Raw genomic sequence first — 20,449 nt, forward strand, 5'->3', positions numbered from 1 at the left:
CACATCAGAGCTTGGAAAAGTTACTTTTTTGAACTACAACTCCCATCAGCCCAATGCAGTGGCCATGCTGGCTGGGGCTGATGGGAGTTGTAGTTCAAAAAAGTAACTTTTCGAAGCTCTGCATATCACCAAATCATAATGAAAAAGAAACCAATGTTCAAAATCCAACAACAAAGCATGACTTCAGGTTGCGATTTGTTAGCAGTAAATAAACTACTGTTAAGCTACTCAGCAGGATTCACACATGACACTCATCCATTGTTTAATAAACCAAGAGTTGTAGTCAGCTAAGTCCTACTCAGAATAGACCCATCAATATTAATGTTGGTTAACATCAGTGGGTCTATTCTGACTAGGACTAGCACTGAATGCCACCACATAGGTTTTTTTTAACACCATAGTTTAATGTTATGTGCAAACTACATCATTGCCTGTTAAAAATGTCTTTAATTCTTCTCAAGCCAAAAATAAACAACTGGGCATGCATGCCCTCTTCTGGTTGGTCGTAGTTTGGATCCATTTGTCTTCCTATTATGCTTGCTCTTTCTCAGTCACTTTAGAGTACATCCCTTCTATCCCACTGAAAATTTTAAACCAAAACTTATGGTCTACTGTCTTTGCTTTTTCATTTCAGAGTAACCAAATTAAACAGATGGAAGATGTAAAGATATCCAAGAAGAGCAAAGTTGGAATTCTTCCCTTTGTTGCTGAATTTGAAGAGTTTGCAGCCCTAGCTGAATCTATTTTCAAAAATGCTGAACGCAGAGGAGATTTAGATAAAGCCTACCTAAAACTTATTAGAGGAGTTTTCACTAATGGTAAGCTCCACTTTGTAATCAGAAAGTCAGTGTCCTGCTGTGTCATATAAGTAGCTTTGTATTATTGATGTAATGGGCTAAGGCTCCAATCCTATCCTCCCTTATGTGAGAAAATGGCCCATTGAATTCAGTGGAAATTACTTTTGTGTAGACATGTAGAGGATTTTACTGTCAACTCTTAACCCCATTTTTGCCCTTGTATGTGTCAACAGTATATTTGTATTGTAACATTATGAATAAATATGTAAGCATCACATTCAGTATACCGACCTGATTCACATGTTGTGCTAAGCCAAACCACGGTTTAGTGCAAACACAAACCTCCAAGAAAGGAGATTCTGGCCACTTGGTCCTTTCCTGTTGTTCTGCTGCTGCGTTGTATTGAGCGAAGCCATGGTCTGGTTGAGTATGTCATCCAAATCCGGGCTCATGGTTTAGCTCTCCTGAACAAACCACAAGCTGTAAACTGTGGTTGCCAACTCGTAGTTAGTCTGAAGAGAAAGAAAACCACGAACCTGGGTTTGGAGGACACACTCAGCTAAATCATGGGTTAGCACAGCAGCAGAATAATCAGGGATGAGCAAAACAGCCGCAACGTTTCCAGGAGCCAGCATGTTCATGATGTACCATGGTTTGACTTAGTGTCCACTGTCTTGCCTTTTTTATTAATAAAAATATTGACAACTATTTTCCAATTTAGATACGGAGTTGTATAACTTTATTGGGGTAGGCCATTGAACAGAAAAAATGAAGGCACAATTTAGCAAAATTTAAGCAAATAAAAGCATGCACTTAACTCTTCCATTAAACTATGTAGGACTTAACTTGGCAGGATAGTCCACTTTGTGTTTGTGTACTTTATCAAAACAGTCTCTTCAAGATTTTTCATAGATCGAGTTATCTTATTTCCACTCCCAAAATCCTACTGTCTGTGTGAAGGGAAGGGAGGGGGTATTTCTTATTCTATTAATAAAGCCCAAATTCCACTCCCATGATTTTCCTAAACCCATATTGCTGACACCATTCAGTTTTACTTTCTGCTTTTGAACCCTTAACTTATCAATAACCTTGGTAACTGTGGGATATACGCATGGTACAAAGCAAGTCAGGTATAGTTACTATATTTAACAAAGATATTAATGTTTGTTACAAGATTATGTAGTGTACAACCTTGTGTAGTTACTTTGATATGGTACTGTCTCTTTAAATGGGTATACACTTTGCTAATGTTACTGTTGCTTTAAATATCATCAGCTTATTTTACACTATTACAAAACCAAGTGAGCTTTGAGGAAACATTTAGTTATCCTATTGAAACTCTTTTGCCAGATTGCCCTTGTATGTACTCCACCCCAGCTAAGCATCACCAGCACTATAGCTGAAGACTTTTGTTGAAGCCTCTGTTTCAGCCCCTAGTGACTTACTGAAGCGCAGGTCTGTTTTTGCTGTCCTCTCCTGGAATCTTCCTCTGGCTGTCCTACCAGACACCAAAGCCTAGAATTCCAAACTTCCTCTTGCTACTTCTCCCTCAGCGCTGTAGGCAGGTCTTCTCATTGTCTCTTCAGCCTACGCCAAGTGATTTGCCCGCCAAGCCACTCTTTCTTTCTCTCAGATCTTCTTTCTTCTTCCTCAAACCTCTTGCGCATTTGTTGTCTTCTGGCTGTCCATCACGAACACCAAATACCAACCCAGACTGACTAGCACCCAGCCATATATTCATTTATTCTGCCCCCTCCCAGTCCATCCCCAGCCAATCACTATCTAAGAATTCCAAACCTGCAACCACAAACCAGAACATGCCTGCCTTTTATCCTTTGCATACTGAGAGTTCTATCTCCAGCCCTTGCTCAGCTGTCAGTTAAGGTCCCCCAGTGACAATTAAACCAATTTTCACTTGACTGGACAGAAGACTTTCCCCATCAAACACTTTATAATATATATTACAAATGACAGAATCCATTGCACAATACCTATTACAATACAGTTTAAACAAACACGATTTCTTACAGACGGATTGTAAAATCACATGAATATTACCTTCTGATTTGAAAAGTGCGCTTTTCAGGAATTATGCCTCCATGAGTTATGCTTATGTGTTGAGGGGAATGTGTAGATTCTTAAGCTGCCTTTGCTCTTGGTATAGTTACGTATGTGTTATTTTCTTTTACTTTTTTAAGTGGAGAAAGTTGCAAATGAAAGCCAAAAGACACCCCGGGATGTGGTCATGATGGAGAACTTTCACCATATCTTTGCAACTCTTTCTCGGTTGAAAATCTCATGTTTAGAGGCTGAGAAAAAGGAAGCTAAACAGAAATATACAGATCATCTGCAGTCATATGTCATCTACTCCTTGGGACAGCCGCTTGAGAAACTCAATGTCAGGCACCTATTTTATAACTTCGGTTCTGGGGGTTAAAAAACAAGTAATAGCTTTGTGGGCATTCTCCAACAAGGCAGATGAAGACCTTTCTTTCTCTCCTTACCCCCCACCCCAAATCTATTACTACATTTTCTGAGTCTTTCCATGTTCATTCAGATCAGGGGTGGTGAACCTGTGGCCCTCCAGATGTTGTTGGACTACCACTCCCATCATTCTTGACCGTTGGCTGTGCAGGCTGGGGCCGATTGGAGTTAGAGTCCACCAACATCTGGAGGTCCACAGGTTCCCTACCCGAATTCAGATGTTGAGCAGTTCGAGGCTGCCAAATAAAGTTTTGAAAACAGTATTGAAGTTGGGGAAAATCGTACAGTATTGACAATCTCAGTTAATTGTTATCTTGTGAATGATACGTACCTTTTTCCAATTTGGGTCTTTGCAGTTCCTTGCTGAATAACAGAAGACATTAGTTTCACACATTATCAGCATGAATTATTTCTTACTATTCAAGAATACTGACAAAAGCTCTTTAACTGCTGGATAATTGTGTAAAATTGTGCAAGCATTTCATATTCAGCTATGTGAGGTGTAAGAAACCAGCTTCATTAGCTGAAGGTCTGCTTGGGTGTAGCAAAAATGGTACCCTCCAGATGTTGTTGGACTGCAGTATGCTGTCTGGGGCTGATGGGCGTTGGAGTCTGACAGCAACTGGAGGGCACCATGTTGGCTATACCTAGTCTACATTGAGATTGTTGGGACCCAAAAATAATGTTGCCTATGATCTTAAGTGAAGGGCCTCTTTCAAACATGTCCTTTTAAAGTTTATAGTGATATCGCCATGCAGTTAAGAGTGCTACTGCAGAAATTAAATTTGAGGAGTTTAATACCACTATAGGAATTTATGTATGCTTAAATGTGGGGACAATTGATACTGCTTTTTGTTTCCTAAGGATGCATTTTTTTAAAGATTTGGATCCATCACTAAGTGTGTGTAGCACAGCTGGTAGAAGCAGTCTTACATGCCATCAGATACACACTGCAATTGTTAAAACAATTAGTACTGAAGACCCACATATACTTGTTTTATTGCTCTTGCAAAATATATTGCATAGGTGATGGAAGAATAAGCTACATAGTAAACCCACTTACAAAAGCAGGTGTCACAAAGGTCATTTCCACAAGAGGACTTAATGGAGACTCTTGTTACACCTACTCTCATGCAGTGAGATACTTGTACTTGAAGAAGAGATGAAGCTCTTCTCCCCTAGGAAGGGGAAAGTCCAGCTTAACCAATGTGTGCAAGCAGAAATAACTGCATAGGCTAGATATGTGGGATGTATCACTGGAGCACAGGCATGAGAATGTGTAGCTTTGTGGGTGCTGTGTTACCCACTATTGATCTAGGTGGCTCTTGACCTCTCTTCTGATGGTAAGAAAGAGAAATCTGGTCAGTGTCACACTTCTGACATCAATAGAAAAACTGTTTTCCAACAACTTTAAGCTTAATACCAGATGCTTAAGGCTGAGCATCACTTTGCTTGTGGATTTAAATATATTCTAATATTTCACTTCAGCACTTCTTTGAGGGCGTTGAAGCTCGTGTGGCACAAGGTGTGAGAGAAGAGGAAGTGAGCTACCAGTTGGCATTCAATAAACAAGAGCTAAGAAAAGTAATAAAGGAGTATCCTGGCAAGGAAGTGAAAAAGGGGTTGGACAACCTTTACAAGAAGGTGGATAAACATCTATGTGAAGAGGAAAACCTACTTCAGGTAGTACAATCAAAATGATGGTGTCTATTAGCCTAGTGAATACTGTTTAAACATCTTTGTTGACCTTGGTTTGTCTCTTGATCGGGGTGGAACATTATGTGAATGAGGAATCATGGCAGTAGAACTCCATAGATTATAGATCTGCATCCAGATTGGGTGTATATATGGGGGTGGGGGGAGAGAGAACATTTGAGAACAAGTGAAACACATTTAACCACACAGGGAGGACACATTAGCCAGGTTTATTAAATGTGTTTGCATTTCCTCCCGCTTTCAGTTGAAAAACAAATCCCCAAGGCAGGTAACAGCAATAAAAGCAACAATAGACATAGCAAATCTACATGAAAAAAACACATCACAGTAAGACCGTATAAATAATCAAGTAAGAGCAAATAGTCCACACAAATACATGATCATATGCAATGTCTGCACACAGGTAGATGCTTCTTAGGCCTAGTTCTCACTGGGGTAGTAAAACTGTGTTTGGGCTGTGCCATTCCAACTGTAGGAGAGGGCTTACATGATTGAATGTCTCAGTCTCCACCCCATCCCTTTTTACTAGAAAGGAAGCATGTCAGAGAGAAACATTCTAGACTAGTCTTTTCCCTCACGTGCTAGTGTTCTAAGTGGAGGAAAATTTTTGTATTGAATAGTTAATTGAACCCCCACCTATATTCTGAAGTAAAGCAGCCCAGACACACATTTACCACATCAGTGAGAACTATGCCTGTGATACAGACACTGTCCCATGGAGTTAACTGTTGGAGACAGGTCCACATGCATACTCACTCCCTTGGCAAACTATCCTTACCACTGAAATCAGTCAGTGGGAAAGGCCTTCGGATGTTTGGATTGTAACCATGAATGATATTTACATTATTTGAAACTCTGTTTTTCTTTTTTGTAGGTAGTGTGGCATTCTATGCAAGACGAATTCATACGCCAGTACAAGCATTTTGAAGGCTTAATAGCACGCTGTTATCCTGGATCTGGAATTACTATGGAATTCACTATCCAAGACATTTTAGACTACTTCTCCAGTATTGCACAGTCTCACTAATATCTGCCAAGGGGTAAAGCAAGATAAGCTAACAAGTTTGCTGGGAAGAATCTTTTGACACTGGAGACTTGTTCTTTTGAGAGATGGAATTTTAAGGGATGTCCTTAACTATCTCTATGCCTATCAGTTGATGACCTAAGCAGAAGTTTTGCTTACTTACTGGATAACAAGTGTTAAAGCATACGTTTTCACATGCAGTGCAATCCAGTTAATTTTATTTTCCATGTTGATATATTAGCTCAGTATAATTTCTAGTACATTAGATTCTAAACTCTTCAGCTTTCATAGTCATCTGTAGCTTCTAGTAATTATGTTAAGTGTTAAAATTATTCAAAAGACTACAGGGGTTCCTGCATCAAAATGTGTTAATATATGGATTGATGGGACATCCAAGCATGCTTTTGAGACTCAATTCACATGACTATGTGGTTGTAATTCTCCTAATGCAAGATAAAAATAATGTTTGCAAAGGAGTTGTTTGTATTTATTTCCCTATGAAGTGTTACGTATTTACACAGAGGAAAAAATTGCTAGCTCTTTCTCCAAAAGAGGGATCCACAGATTGTAGTGAAATTATTAGTAAAAGTAAAGGAAAAGTAAAAATGCCTAAGTACACATACACTAGTTGAGGCTTCCTTGGAAACGCTGAACACTTCAATTGTAAATACTAAAATTTAAATATGGTAAACTGACCCAATTTAATGAAGAAAACAACAAAACGCTAAGCTGATTGCTGGAGAAAACTGTATTTTTCTGCCTAAGCTTGGGAAGAACCTTTGCCACTATGGTTATGTATTTGAATTGCAGAAGAAATAAATTGCTATAAAGGATTTTTTAATGAGACTGAATATGTTTGGAGGAGACACTGCAACACTATTGATTTCTTATTTCTATTTAGATCCCACCTTTCTACTCACAGCACTCAAAGTGGCTAACATTCAGAATAAAAATGCATAATATATAAGCAGCAGATTTAAAAAGCATTTTTAAATATCTGTTTTTGTTTAATAGAGAAGATACTATTTTCATACATGCCTCAGATTTGTCTTTGGCTTGGATAAGAGCAGTTGATTATCACTATTGCTGTGGTGCAAAACCCCCAGAAAAGTTTGAGGACTGAACACAAGTTATCTTCCAATTCTTGTGTTAATTCATTTTTTGTTAATGCTTTTCCCTAAACAATTTCTTTTTGACACTTATGAGTTTTATTAGTTGGTGTCATTATAAAGAAACTTGGAGGGCAGTGATACTGCAGTGAAAATAGTTTTGTTCACATCCCTCAGTATATAATTAGAACTCAGTATTTTTTATCCTTAATGGTTTTGCTGTTCTGGGATGCCAGAATTAACAATCCGGTGTAGATAATTCTTCAGTTTAGGTGGAATGAGTTAATTAGATTCCACTGATTTTTCTCTGCCTAGTCACTTCTGTTCCAAAGTCTTGGCAGTATTTTGAAAGCCACTTTCAAATTTCTTGTGTTGACAACGCAATCAGAATAAATACTGCCCATAATCTTTAATAATGACTGGATATTACATATGGGCCAAAATTAGAACATTTCTCACTTTGCATAGTAAATCTGTACCTGGTAGAAAAATATTTTCCTGTAGCAAACATAGTATAAATGGCAGATATTCGTGTTTTTTTTTTTTAAAAAAAATACTGGTACACATGTATAGGGTTGTCCCAATAACGGTTATGGGCTCCCTGGCTTTGTACACTGGTGTTTAAAGATGGAATAGAAATGCCTTCAAGACAACCTTCATGGTAAATGGTATTCAGTGGTCGTTTTAACATTGCCTTCTTCAGAGGCCGAGAGGCAGTGACTGGCCGAAGGTCACCCAGTGAGCTTCATGGCTGTGGGGGGATTCGAACCCTGAGTCCAGCACCTTAACCACTACACCACACTGGCTCTGTGTTTAAAGATGTCTCTCTAAATTATACTTTAGATGTTATCTACCATACACATGTGTACCTATGCCCAACAATTGCCCAAAGCGTGGGGCTGCTCTGCAAATGAGGACACAGACAAAATGCAACTGCACATCAATGAGATTTGGAAGCAGATGCTTAATTATTGTGGAGAGGAACTTTTTCTGCACTGCCTGCCCCTATGCATGCGTTTTTCCCCATGCTCGACCTGCATTGTTTGCACTATACACAGCTGGTTTAATGTTCAATTCGGATGAAGTGTATCGTCCTTCTATGCCAGTTAACATTTTCAGCCGACAGAGTCTACCGCCAATTAGGAGAGAGAGCGGCTACTTCCTCTGAGAACGCCCATCAGTTCCCTCAATCGATCAGCCCCGAAGCGCTCAAGCTGATTGGTTCACGCAGCCTTTGGCGATGAGAGGGGCCTGCGAAGGGAGCGGAAGGTTTGTTAAGAAGCAGAACTGCTGGGAGCAACTGTCGCGCACATTTTTGTCATCTGAGCCTCCACTAGAGGCCGCTGTGTTGGGGCGAGGAGTTTGGTTCGTCGGTTGGCTCCGAACGCCAGCGCGCTCGAACGGTTGCCGGGGTGACACTGGACGGAAGTAGCCGACGCTCCGCGCGCCATTTTCAAACGGCTAGCTCGGCCCATCCTCTTGCTTTCTGGCCTTTGTCGAGGGGGAGAGAAAAGGAAGGTAGGGTGGCACCATTCCTGTCTCCTGGACCCATGAAGTGGTCGGAAGGACCAGGCGCGTTTAACGGTCCCGCAGCCTACCAGAGGGCCGAGATTTGAGGCCGCGAGGGCTCGTTTCCATGGCGATGTGGATGACGGGGTGGTGGTGACGTCACTCCGAAGGTAGTATCTCTTACTTGTCAAGGTTCCTAGGCCTTGGGAGCGGGTCGCGTTCAGGAGGCGACTCCCTTTGAAAGACGCCGGCGCCTTCTGCAATCGCAGTGCGCTGAGTGCCGTTTCGTTCTCTTGCTGCTCTGTACAGGCCCGTCCTAACTCGCTGCTTCTCCTTTTGTCCCCTGGCTCTTGGGTTGACCCTGTCACCCAGGGCAGCACTCCCACCTTTTTATCCCCTCGCTTCCCGGCCCCCAAGTAATTCCTGCATCTCTAATTCGCTAGCCATCCCAGCCTCCTTTCTTCATAGCTCCGCTGCTTTTCGTATTGTTGTTGTTATGTGCCTTCAAGTCGGTCACGACTTATGGCGACCCTATGAATCGGCGACCTCCAACACCTTCTGTCATGAACCACCCTGTTCAGATCTTGTAAGTTCAGGTCTGTGGCTTCCTTTATGGAATCAATCCATCGCTTGTTTGGCCTTCCTCTTTTTCTACTCCCTTCTGTCTTTCCAAGCATTATTATTTTTTCTAGCTTTCGTATTACCACATACAAATTATACTTAAAAAAACACAACCTTAGGCAGATCGTGTTAGCAATCGTTGCTATAGAGCAGTCGCTCTCAGAAAATACTGTTGTTATATGTATTTACCATAATGAGTCCCACATTTTCTCTGTGAAACTCAGGCTGGCATACATGATATCCCTCCCCCCAGGCCCGGTTCCAGCGGTGGCCCAGGTGGGGCACTGGCTGAGGGCCCAGGAATGTAGAGGGGCCCCTCACTGCTCCTTGTTGCCGATTCTATCCTATTCCAATGGCCAGGAAGTGTTTCCCCCCCTGCTAGCTTCTCTTTTTATCTGATTCACCAGAGTGCAGGGGGAAATTGATGGGTTAATACCATGGAGTTGAAAAGCTGAGCCCAGAGGGTCTCCTCAACTTGGTAACTGTCTAATTCAGTGCTATGTTCGTATGGTCTAGGCTGGTTGCTGCTTAATTTTTGTAGTATTAACCTCTTAAATGCTCTCCGGCAGAAGGAAAGAGCAGTGGCAGCCACTCCAAGCCAGACTGGATCATGAAGGAACAAAGGAGGAAGAGGAGGCTTCCTGGCATGGTGTGCTCTGCTGCAGGGCAAGCAACAGGGACTCCAGAGCCATGGCAGGAATGCCCCCGATCAACTTACAGACAGAGGTCTGGCATTCCTCCATCCTCTCTCATGCCGGATTCCTCTGTCACCCCAGTCTTTCTGTTCAGGTTTTGTTTTACTTTAAAAGGGTGAGGCCAAGAGGGAGGAGGAGTGTGGTTTGAGGAGGAAAGCAAGAGGGCACGGCCCCCCCTTACAGCCTTTGCCCATGGGCCCCCAGAAACCTGGAGCTGGCCCTGCCTCCCCCCCTTATTCTCACAACAACCTGACAAGGTAGGTCAATCTGAGAGACAGCGACTGGCTCAAGGTCTGCTGTAAGCTTAATGGCTGAGCTGGGATTTGAACCTAGGCCATCCCAGTCAACTTTATGGTAAATGGTTTCAGAATATCCACTGATTGTACTTATTTAATGTGTACAGAATTTATTCTCCTTTTGTGTAGAAGTCACTAGTGTGAGTTTGTTGTTAGGACTGGATTATATTTGTCTAGTTGCACCTGATGTGGTGCCCTGGCTGTGTCTTATTTAGGAGCTCTGTCTGATCAGGTGTTAGTTTATGAACTTGATATGTCAGAGATATTCCAATTTTTATCCACATTCTTCCTTGTCACCCTCTTCCTGAATAAAAAGTAATGTCTAAGCTGCCAGAATACCATGCTCACCTGCACCAGATCTTGACTAAGTGCCTGAAATGAAGGAGCTTGGTCTTACATGTTCATGTTGTCACGCTGTATGTAACCTTATGTCTTTAAATTATTTGCAGATCCGTTTTTAACAAAAGACAATTTAAAACACCTTCACAATGAGTACAGCTGCAGAGCGAAAGTTCGTTAATCTAAGGAAGCGGTTGGATCAGCTGGGTTATCGACAACCATTAGGAGTGGAGAGTTTGCCTTTGGTGGAAAAGCTTTTTAGGTATAAAAAAAAAGGAGGTAACAAAATGTACATATAGGCACTGTTGGGTTAATGTGTGTTGTTTGACTATATGACACTAGTGGTGCATGTTGGTCTTTGTTGAAATGTTTTGAGATGGTTTTGTCAAAGCTAATGTTCTGTGTCAACCCTGAAATTTTCAGGTAATTTTAGGTAAGCTTTTCTGACTTTATGGTAAATGAAACCTTGACTGTTTGTAAGTTTAAGATTGTAGTCTGTATATAATGGTCTTTAAAATGCAGGGAAATAGATGAAATGTTTTGTTTTAAATCTAGTTTCTAATTAATTTTTGACAGAAATCCCAATAAAGATTCATTTACTTAAGTCCTAGAGCAATGGTTTTCAAACTTTGTTCCTTGAGGGAACTCTTTTTGCACAGACTTTGTCTACAGAGGAATTTTTGAAGTCTGCTGTGAAACCCCAGGGCATACTGTAGAGCAGCCTTTCCCAACCAGTGTGCCTCCAGATGTTGTTGGACCACAATTCTCATCTTTCTTGACCATTGGCAATGCTGGCTGAGGCTGATGGGAGTTGTGGTCCAACAACATCTGGAGGCACACTGGTTGGGAAAGGCTGCTGTAGAGCCTATATTTTAGTCAGTAAATATTGACACTGGCAGGTCTGTAAGTGGAGAGTTCCCACTAGAACACATTTTCCTCTGAGTCACACTGTTGGACCATCTAGCTCAGTATTGTCTACACTAATTGGCAGCAGGGTTTCAGATAGCAAACACTCCTAGTCCTACTAGGAGATTGAACATGGAGCCTTCTGTATGCGAAGCAGATGCTCTACCACTGAGCCATGGCCCTCTCTTCTATAGCCCTTTTACGGGGTCCTGTCTTTCAGGGAAACTGTTCCTCATTATTGATCTTCTCATTGGATTACCAGGAACTCTGAACATCTTCAGTCTGAAAACTTTGTTCTAAGTCTCCGCAAATCTGCTCGCCAGCTCATCAGATGCAAGCACACTCTCCTTGGGTGATGTCCCCAGCTGAGCAAGATAGGAGATACTATTTCTCTTCTTCAGGAGGGAAGAGTCATGCTTCTCATGCTGCTTCTTCCTGCTCCAAAATTAATTTCATATGAAAAAGCTCTTCCTTACTTGCGTAGATTGAGGACTTAAGAAAGGAGAGGGTCTGTAGTGATAACAAATTATGGCTAGCTAGTAAGCCAAGCCAAAATCTATGGGCCTCTATTCAGAGCTAGGGGTGACTGAAGCAGGGCATCTATATGAAATACTAGTTTTTGCCATTAAAGTATTCATTTCTGAAACCTGTAAATGTATTGTCCTTCCATTTCAGTGATCTTGTTCATACAACTGAGAGCCTCCGGAATGCAAAGCTATCTGCTGGAAAACTTGAAAAAGAATACAGCAACTTTGATGTTGTTCTGGAACCTTATCGAGAAGAAAATGCTAGACTTACCCGTGAAAATAATGAACTACATTTAGAAGTTCTGAAACTGAAAGAACAGTTGGAACAACAGGTCAAAGGTAATATGAAAAACCTAACTTTTTTTGTCTGTTAGCCAGGGGTCACAGATTTTGGCTGTCATTGTTAGGTAGCCAAAAGTTTTCATTGCCACTGACTCCACAAGTCTCATCTGTGACATCACACCACACTTCAGAGTTAGGGACAATATCTCCAGCCTTCTTCTCAAGTACTCAGCTAAGGAGGAGGAGAGGCTAGTGGCCAGGGGTGCCAACAGGATTTTTCTGGGCCCAGTATACTGTATGTAGTTTGGGCCTTCTGGTGCAATCCCGCAAAGACACACATTTGCATAAAATTTGCATATACTTTGTGTCAAATGCAAATTTGTAGCCTCTTTTGCAGGTGGGAGTGGAGCACCAAAAATAAAGCAGGGGTCACACACAACTATTAAGATATCTGACAGAATATCAACATGTGAAGCTTTCTCCATAATTCCATGCTATAAAAAACTTACTCTATTTATTATCTGCCTGCCACAGCTGTTAAAGGTATGAGAACGCTGCTCTCCTCCAGTGCCAATCCTAAACCACATGAAGTATTCAAATACCATGAGTTGTAAACAAATTATGTTACGGTAGGTCTTTCACCTACAGTAGGCTGGTAGTGCTCCTTTTAGTGCAAGTTCAGGTGTGGTATTTCAGATGGAGAGAATAAAAAATTACTTAAGATGTACAGCGATTCTATTCAGATGCTCATGCTGGTGTAATTCAAGATTTAGATAGTTAAAAGGCAAACACTGTATCCATTTGTTATTTATTAATACTTTTTAATATAGCAATTTTATTCTTTTTCATTTTTGAACTAAAAGGATTTGAAATCCCTCCTCACCATGAAGCTCACTTGGTGCCCTTGGGCCAGCCACTACCTCTTAGCCTGACCTATCTCGCACGCTTGTTGTAAGGATAAAATGGAAAGGGGGAGAGCCATGTACACCACCTTGATCTCTTTGAATAACAACAACAAATCCCATTTAAGTGTTTGTACCAGCAGTACCAACCCACCTCAAGAACCCCATATTTGTTGTGTAAATTTGTATATTTGTTAAGCAGAGAACGGCAACGGTCTGAAATGCATGTGTGGCAGTGTGTGCGTTTACCTAAGAAAGCAGACCACTGAGACTTAAGACTTAGTAAAATAAGAAAAGCTACTTTATTTATAGAAATACATAGTAGATAGAAAGGCATACCTAGTTCTAACTAACTAAGCTGGAGGCGCAACGCCCAGGCTTGGGAGTTGCCCTTATGCCTCAGGAGAGAGAGAGCACAGAGGCAAAGGTGTCTCCTCTCTCTCGGGCAGTCGAAGAAGAGAAGAGAGGAAAGGGCAGAAGGAGGAGGGGCAGATAAGCTTCCCTAAGACATATCAGTCTAACAACGGAAGTCAATCAGAGCATCACAGGTAAAGGTAATCAAGCCTATCCATCTGGAGGACCCTAACTCTATCTCCCTTCTGGAACATAAACAAAAGAACAAAACAGGAGTTGCTCTTGCCCCACGTCCAACAAAGCGATTAATCACCCCTCCTCACATATTGCTGTTACAGTTAACTTAACCAGACCCCCCCCATCCCACTGCTGCATTTTCCTAGAAAAAGCAACACACCAAGATACTGGATAACAACACTCCATTTGTGAAGCACAGTGAACATTTCTCTCCACTCCATCATTGCACTGCCCATGCTGTAAAAACAACAGCTACAAAACATTTGGGAAACTTGATATATATAAAAAGCATATGTAATTGTATAATTTGTAATATAGCACAGGCAAAAAAAGAGGTAATGAGACACTAGAAATAAAAACACACACAAAGCCATCCCCCATTCATGTTTTGATTGCTCTATTCATTCCTGATTTTTTACACCAAGCAAAAATGGTACTTTAAAAATATACAATTTCACATTTTAAGCTCATTTAACTCACTGTTGCGCCTGGTTCCCGCCAGTTACCAACTCTCATCTGAACCTACCTCACATGGCTGTTGTGAAAATATAGGAGGAGGTATAAAAAGACTACAATGGGGGACTTATTGCTTGTATTACAGGAATAAAAAATTGCTTCCTTTAACTGAAGTGATGAAACTGTGTAAAGGGAAATATTTTGTTTCCTCTCTCTCCCCCCATTAGTACACCTCCAGGCTTCAACCAATCTGGCATGATTATTGTGTTAGATTGTATTCAAGTGAGCTTACTCCCAGGTTGGTGTGCTGAATGGACCCTCAACATGAACCCTTCCCTGCACCTTCCTCACAAGAAAGCCTAGGCTACAATCCCATACCCACTTAAGCCTCATTAAACAGAAAAGACTTACATATGAGTAGATGCATATACCATGAGATTCTTCAAGATCCACCCACTCTTACTGTGTAGGGGAATCTTCAGAAAATGATTTATAAGGAGTACAGGTACTCAGACAGAGATGATAAGGAGACAGAAGCCACAAGCCAGAAAGAAATGTTCAGAGGAGGGGGAAAAACAGCAGCTCCTTAGGACTGCAGGAACTCCTGGTGTCTGAACAACTCACTCATCAATCTTAGCCGTGACTTCTCTCATTGGCTAAAAACACTGAAAGGCAGGAGCAGCCCGACTAGCTTCCTCACAGGAATCATGGGGGTGGGGGGAACCCTAATTTTGCTTCATAACTTTCTTCTAAGAGGGCTCGAAACTTACTTTAAAAAAAAGAAAGAAAGCTGACAGTCTGAGGCCCCTGTTGGATATAGGGCTCAGTACATCTGTACCCCCAGTACCATCTCTTGACGGTCCTACTAGTGCCAGTACACTGCACTTGGTGAGTTTTGGAACATTTGTCCAGGTGACAATGTAAAAGTACAGGCTCAATGATTCATATATATATACACTAAAAGCTCACTAGTACTGAACTCAAAATATGCAATTAATTTCTTGTCTTTTCAAAAGGCCTGACTGACTGAAGATATTCTGCAAAGGGAGGCTCTGAATTAGCCCTGGTTACATAGGAGCAATTTATACTTTCACCAGGTAGTTTGCAAGCCTGGTTTGCAGCACAATTTGTGGTTAACATAACATAAACATGCTTATTGTGCAGCATTACATTATAAATAAACAAACTTATTCTACACTTCCAACTTGTGGAGCTCAATATAGTAACATAAAAACCATTTAAATTTATGCTTTCTTTTATGAAATAATGCTTTGTAACTTGGACAACTCTACTTTAGCATAAGACAAATAAAATTGCTGTTCTAAGTCTATTTTTAACCAAAGTATGTATTTGGTTTATGTTTATCTTGAAATGGCTTTATACGGTATGGCCAAGTTTTTAAAATCCTTTTTTAATCTGAATTTAACAATGAAACCAGTAATAAAAATGGGTTGTCTGAAACATAACAGTCTTCTTCCTGTCACAATAGTAAATCTTGACCATCAGATTAGTTTATGATCTGTCAAGATCCCAAGCAAGCTGTGTTTATTTCTTAAGTCTGCACAAACCTGGAACTGGCTTAGATAGTGCCAAATGAAATCTCAAGGCAGAGGTGACTCAATATGATTTCCTGGAGCATAAAGATAGCACTTGTGTTATGCATAACTTCTTGGTCTTCCCATAATTTGCAGTAATAGAATATATGTGCAAAATAGGCAAAGATATGCAAGTTTTTATTAAGTTAGAGAATTTAGGGGTTTGGGCCAAAATCATACTTGTATTGTAAATTGATCCTCTGTGTTAGAAGAGTGATATCTAATGCTGTTGTTCCATTCTGTGAATGGCTTTTGATCTAGTAGAGGCATCTGCTAATTAAAAGGTGAGATGATTTTCACTGATTCTCCCTTCCCACTGCAGCCTCTTCCACCTTCCGAAATCTGTTCTACAGGGTTCGGAGTCCTCCAGAACAACATGGAAGGGGGCACAGGGGCTATAGCAGGTAGGGGGAATCTGCAAAACTCATCTCTTTGTCTGTCTTTGTTGATGTCTCCACTACATCAAAATTGGAAAGGCAGCGTTGGATACCTCCCAAGAACTATGGCTTGTATTCAGTGTAGTGCTAAGCTAAACATTCTGTGAGCACAAAGATTTGTCCTTGTGGAACAGAACGTTCTCCCCCCTCCAGATGCTCCCTAAACCTTTTTTTGGGGGGGGGGTTCCCCAAACCCTCCTAAGCAGATTTAGGAGGCTAGCATAAAAAGTTCATTGAACGCTGCCCTATGTCCTAAACCAAAACTTGAAAATGTTATCCTTGAGAAGGTATGACACTAAAGAGAGAGGGAAATCAGAAATAATTTAACTGATTTTAGTGCAATGGTTGTGCGTGCGCACACACACACACAGAGGAAACAAAGGACTGAGCTTGTCCTTGTTCCTACCATTCTGCAGTTAGAATGAAAATGAAGGATACTGTTGAATGGTTTTTTTCTTCATTGAAGGTTTGAAAAGTACATTGAGGAAAGTTGAACATGAGAATGCAGATATGAAATTTCTGAATAACCAGTATATACATAAAATTAGATCATTGGAGAAAGAGACCAAAGCCAAGACTGATAAGATCCAGCAACTGCAAGAAAAAAATCTGCAAGCAGTGGTTCAGACACCAGGTACACTATCAGATTACATGCTTATCATGCTACCTGTTACGTGATTGCAGTTCCGCACCCAGTTATTAGTACTTGAGTATTTTAGTTGGACTTCAATAAATGTCATTGAACCAAGTTTCAGCACAAGCTGTGGATCCAGATTCAGCATCCACACACAGCAACTGCACTAATAAATGTTGTGGAACCTCAGTTGTGGAACTTTCTCCTGAGTCATGTTCGGCTTGCGTGCTCTCTCTTAACCATTAGGTGAGCTGCTATAACCTAATTTCACTGAGATTTTAGAATATATTGAGGATAAACGAAAAGTTCTGTCCTGGTTTTTATGCTGAATTGTTTTATCCTTCACTTGCTTCTATTTTATGAAATTGATATTAATCATTTGAACTGTGTGTGGTATGTATTTTACGGCTATTTTTGTAAACTGATACTTTGTTTTATAAAGTGAAGCAAGGTATATTTTTTAAAATAAAAGTTAGCCATTTTACTTTCGGGGAGGTGCTCTACAGAGTATATCCATCCCTTTTCAGTTCCTCAGTTGAAAGTGGTGGGGAGGCCAACCAAGGTGATGGTCTGTGTGAACATTAGAGCACTCGTGCCTACAAGGAATTGCCAGATTGGAACACAAGTTGAGGATAAACGATAATTTCTCAGACCTTTATTAGTATTTAGTGAAGATTTGCATCTGTACTCTTACCCTGAGGCATTACCTTCTCCATTCTTAGGGCATTATACTTAAAACATAGAATGCTATTTCTGTGAACGGATTAAAATACAGGGTTGAATCCAGACTAACAGCCCAATTGTAGACATGTTTACTCAGAAGTAATATTGATGCATGCTTAGTCTTTGATAGGTTTATGTCTGTGTAGCATGCAGATTTTACTTAAACTGTTGTATAAATTAACATTTTGTTTAATGTATTCTTTAGTTTGCTGCTCACATAATTAGCTATTAATGACAGTGACTGGTGTTCTTCTTAATGTGTGACTGATTAAAAGCTTCACTTCAGAAACAAAGGAATTTTTGCCTTTGATAAATGAGAAATCTTGGTGTTGTGTTTGATTTTGTAGGTGGTAGGAAAAGAAATATTCCATTCAGGCGTCAGCGTATGCAGATAGATCAACCAGTTCCTCCCTCAGGAATTGGAGCTTATCCAATTCCTCAGCCAGATGACCCATATATTGCAGATCTTCTTCAAGTGGCTGAGAACAGGTGATTGATGTGTCTTTTAAAATCTTGAAATATTGGAATAACATTTCCAGTATTTTCCTCCAGTCTTCCATGTATGAGAATTAATCTCTAATCTTTCTCCACCCTCCTTTTGCTGGTCAAAAATGTTTTAAAAGAATTACTTAGTTCATAAATTGCCATTTGTTTCCCTGTGTTAGGGTGACAAAAAATCTGATTTCTGTAACATTTGTTATACATTGTTATATATTATACATTTTTGAAGACAGGATTATTTATATATTGCACAGACCTTCCTTTTCACTTCTTATAATTGTAAAACAAGGGATTAACAATGTTGGGTTGCTATGGGTTGTATTCAGCTATGTCCTACTTAGAGTAGATGCATTGAAATTAATGAACTTAAGTCATCTAAATGGCAATTGATTAATTACCTCCTTTGGATGGGGTTGTGCTCCCTCTGAAAGAGCAGGTCTGTAGTCTGGGGGTGCTCCTGGATCCATCTTTGTCACTAGAGCCCAGGTAACCTCAGTAGCTAGGAATGCCTTTTACCAGCTTTGGCTCGTAAGACAGCTGTGACCATTTCTGGACCAGGATAGCCTGACCACTGTTGTCCATGCCCTGGTAACCTCCAGGCTGGGTTACTATAATGTGCTGTATGTGGGGCTGCCTTTGAAGTTGGTCTGGAAACTGCAGCTAGTGTAAAACACAGCCGTGCGACCGCACACTGGGGCAGGGTATCGCCAACATGTTACCCTGCTGCTGAAAGACAGCACTGGCTGCCCATTAGCTACTGGGCCAAGTTCAAGATTCTGGTTTTGGTGCACAAAGCCCTAGGCAGCTTGGGACCAAGATACCTGAAAGACCTTCTTACCCCTTAGATATATCTAATCGGGAGGTCTGTTCCGCACAACATAGGAAGCAGACCTTTAGTGTTGTGGCACCTACCTTTTGGAATCCCCTCCCCTTAAAAATTAGATAGGCACCATCTCTGTTATCTTTTTGGTGCCTGTTGAAGACCTTCCTCTTTCAACAAGCCTTTTGAGTAGAGACCTTATCCCAGTCTTCGTCTATGTTGGAACTGCTTTTTAAGATGTTATGTTTTAAAGGCTTGTTTTAAACATGTTTTAGAGTGCTTTTAGTGTTTTGTTTGCTGCCCTGGACTTACTCCTGGGAGGGATATAAATGTAATAAATAAAGAAATAATAAATTGAGTAGGACTAGCATTGAATACCATCCAGAGTTTTCACAATATTAGGTTACAAAGTTCAGTGCAATATACTTAGTGAATACCAGGCATATGTTTTGGGTTTTTATTAATGTAAAGCATTTTATTATTTTTTCTTAATTACTTTTAATTTTGCTTTCTCTAAATGCATGAAAGTTATTTAATGGCTTTTGAGATTTTAAATAGCCATAGAACAAAAAATAATATAAAAGTTATTTGTCTGAGGAAATATATTTTTGTAATATAGCATTCCTGAATGAAACTTATATTCAGATGAAATATTTTTCAGAATGCATGAGCTGCAGCTGGAAGTGTCTGACTTGCAGGAAAAGCTAGAGATAGCTGAACGTGGGGCGAAAAATTACAGCAAACAGGTAAACTAAAATGTTGAGGGTGTGTTTTGTTTGTTTTTTTGTTTTGTTTTGCTTCTCAACTTTTCAGTTTGTCTTTTGCCAACATTGCCCCTAGGAACTGTTAGTATTTTGTGAGTGTTCTGGTTAAGTGCCCCTAGTGGCTTGCTTTGGCGTAGCTATTTCAGCACCCTGCCCCTGATGAACTGTAGCTCAATGGCAGAGCACATGCTTTGCATGCAGAACATCTCGGGCTCAATCTGCAGCATTTCCAGGAAGAGCTGGGAAAGACTCCGATCTGAAATCTTGGAGAACCAGCTGCAGTCAGAGTAGACTATATTGAACTAGATGGGTCAAAGTTCTGACTCTGTAAGGGTTCTTTCAGTGAAGGGCCTTGTATTGCAAAGAGGTAGTTGGATTCAATTTTTCTGTCTGTGCATTTGGCACATTCCATATATTCCTGTTTGTTTTTCAGTCATAGATACTCCTTGCAATTCCACCACTATTGATCTGTGCATGACGGGATATATCCAGGGGGTTGGTTTTTGTCTCTGTCTTTCCTCCCTTGCCTTTTTCAGTTCTGTGCTCGCACACAGGTATTTCTGTACTCGTGTACACATACTTTAAAAAAAATAAGAAAATTCCCAGGAAGCTCAGGAGAGCAAATGTCACCAGCCTAAGTTCCCATGTTTCACAATGACAAGATGGAGACATGTGGGTTTTTGTGGGGGGGAGGAGGAGAAAAAAGATAACATCCATTTGC

The 20,449-nt window shown here is 40.6% G+C and overlaps 2 protein-coding genes across 8 annotated transcripts in view; both read left to right on the top strand.

Moving 5' to 3' along the window:
• EXOC1 (exocyst complex component 1) overlaps nucleotides 1-6,854 on the top strand; it is a 42,367-nt gene extending 35,513 nt beyond the window's left edge. For all 5 annotated transcript variants that reach the window (XM_061638245.1, XM_061638247.1, XM_061638249.1 and 2 more), the window contains 4 exons: nucleotides 635-818; nucleotides 2,996-3,195; nucleotides 4,770-4,964; nucleotides 5,872-6,854. In XM_061638245.1, the coding sequence (XP_061494229.1) occupies nucleotides 635-818; nucleotides 2,996-3,195; nucleotides 4,770-4,964; nucleotides 5,872-6,024 (732 nt within the window). In that variant the 3' untranslated portion in view covers nucleotides 6,025-6,854. The remainder of the gene's footprint in view (nucleotides 1-634; nucleotides 819-2,995; nucleotides 3,196-4,769; nucleotides 4,965-5,871) is intronic.
• Nucleotides 6,855-8,404: 1,550 nt separating this feature from the next.
• LOC133390191 (centrosomal protein of 135 kDa-like) overlaps nucleotides 8,405-20,449 on the top strand; it is a 67,019-nt gene continuing 54,974 nt past the window's right edge. Inside the window, exons 1-6 of one of the 3 annotated variants that reach the window (XM_061638256.1) lie at nucleotides 8,405-8,648; nucleotides 10,701-10,852; nucleotides 12,172-12,362; nucleotides 16,753-16,920; nucleotides 17,991-18,132; nucleotides 19,626-19,710. In XM_061638256.1, the coding sequence (XP_061494240.1) occupies nucleotides 10,740-10,852; nucleotides 12,172-12,362; nucleotides 16,753-16,920; nucleotides 17,991-18,132; nucleotides 19,626-19,710 (699 nt within the window). In that variant the 5' untranslated portion in view covers nucleotides 8,405-8,648; nucleotides 10,701-10,739. Of the gene's footprint in view, nucleotides 8,810-9,906; nucleotides 9,987-10,700; nucleotides 10,853-12,171; nucleotides 12,363-16,752; nucleotides 16,921-17,990; nucleotides 18,133-19,625; nucleotides 19,711-20,449 lie in introns of those variants that run through there. The other 2 variants (XM_061638255.1, XM_061638257.1) reach the window with 2 other exon arrangements.

The sequence above is a fragment of the Rhineura floridana genome, chromosome 8 (genome assembly GCF_030035675.1).
Source record: "Rhineura floridana isolate rRhiFlo1 chromosome 8, rRhiFlo1.hap2, whole genome shotgun sequence".
Taxonomy (NCBI): Eukaryota; Metazoa; Chordata; class Lepidosauria; order Squamata; family Rhineuridae; genus Rhineura; species Rhineura floridana.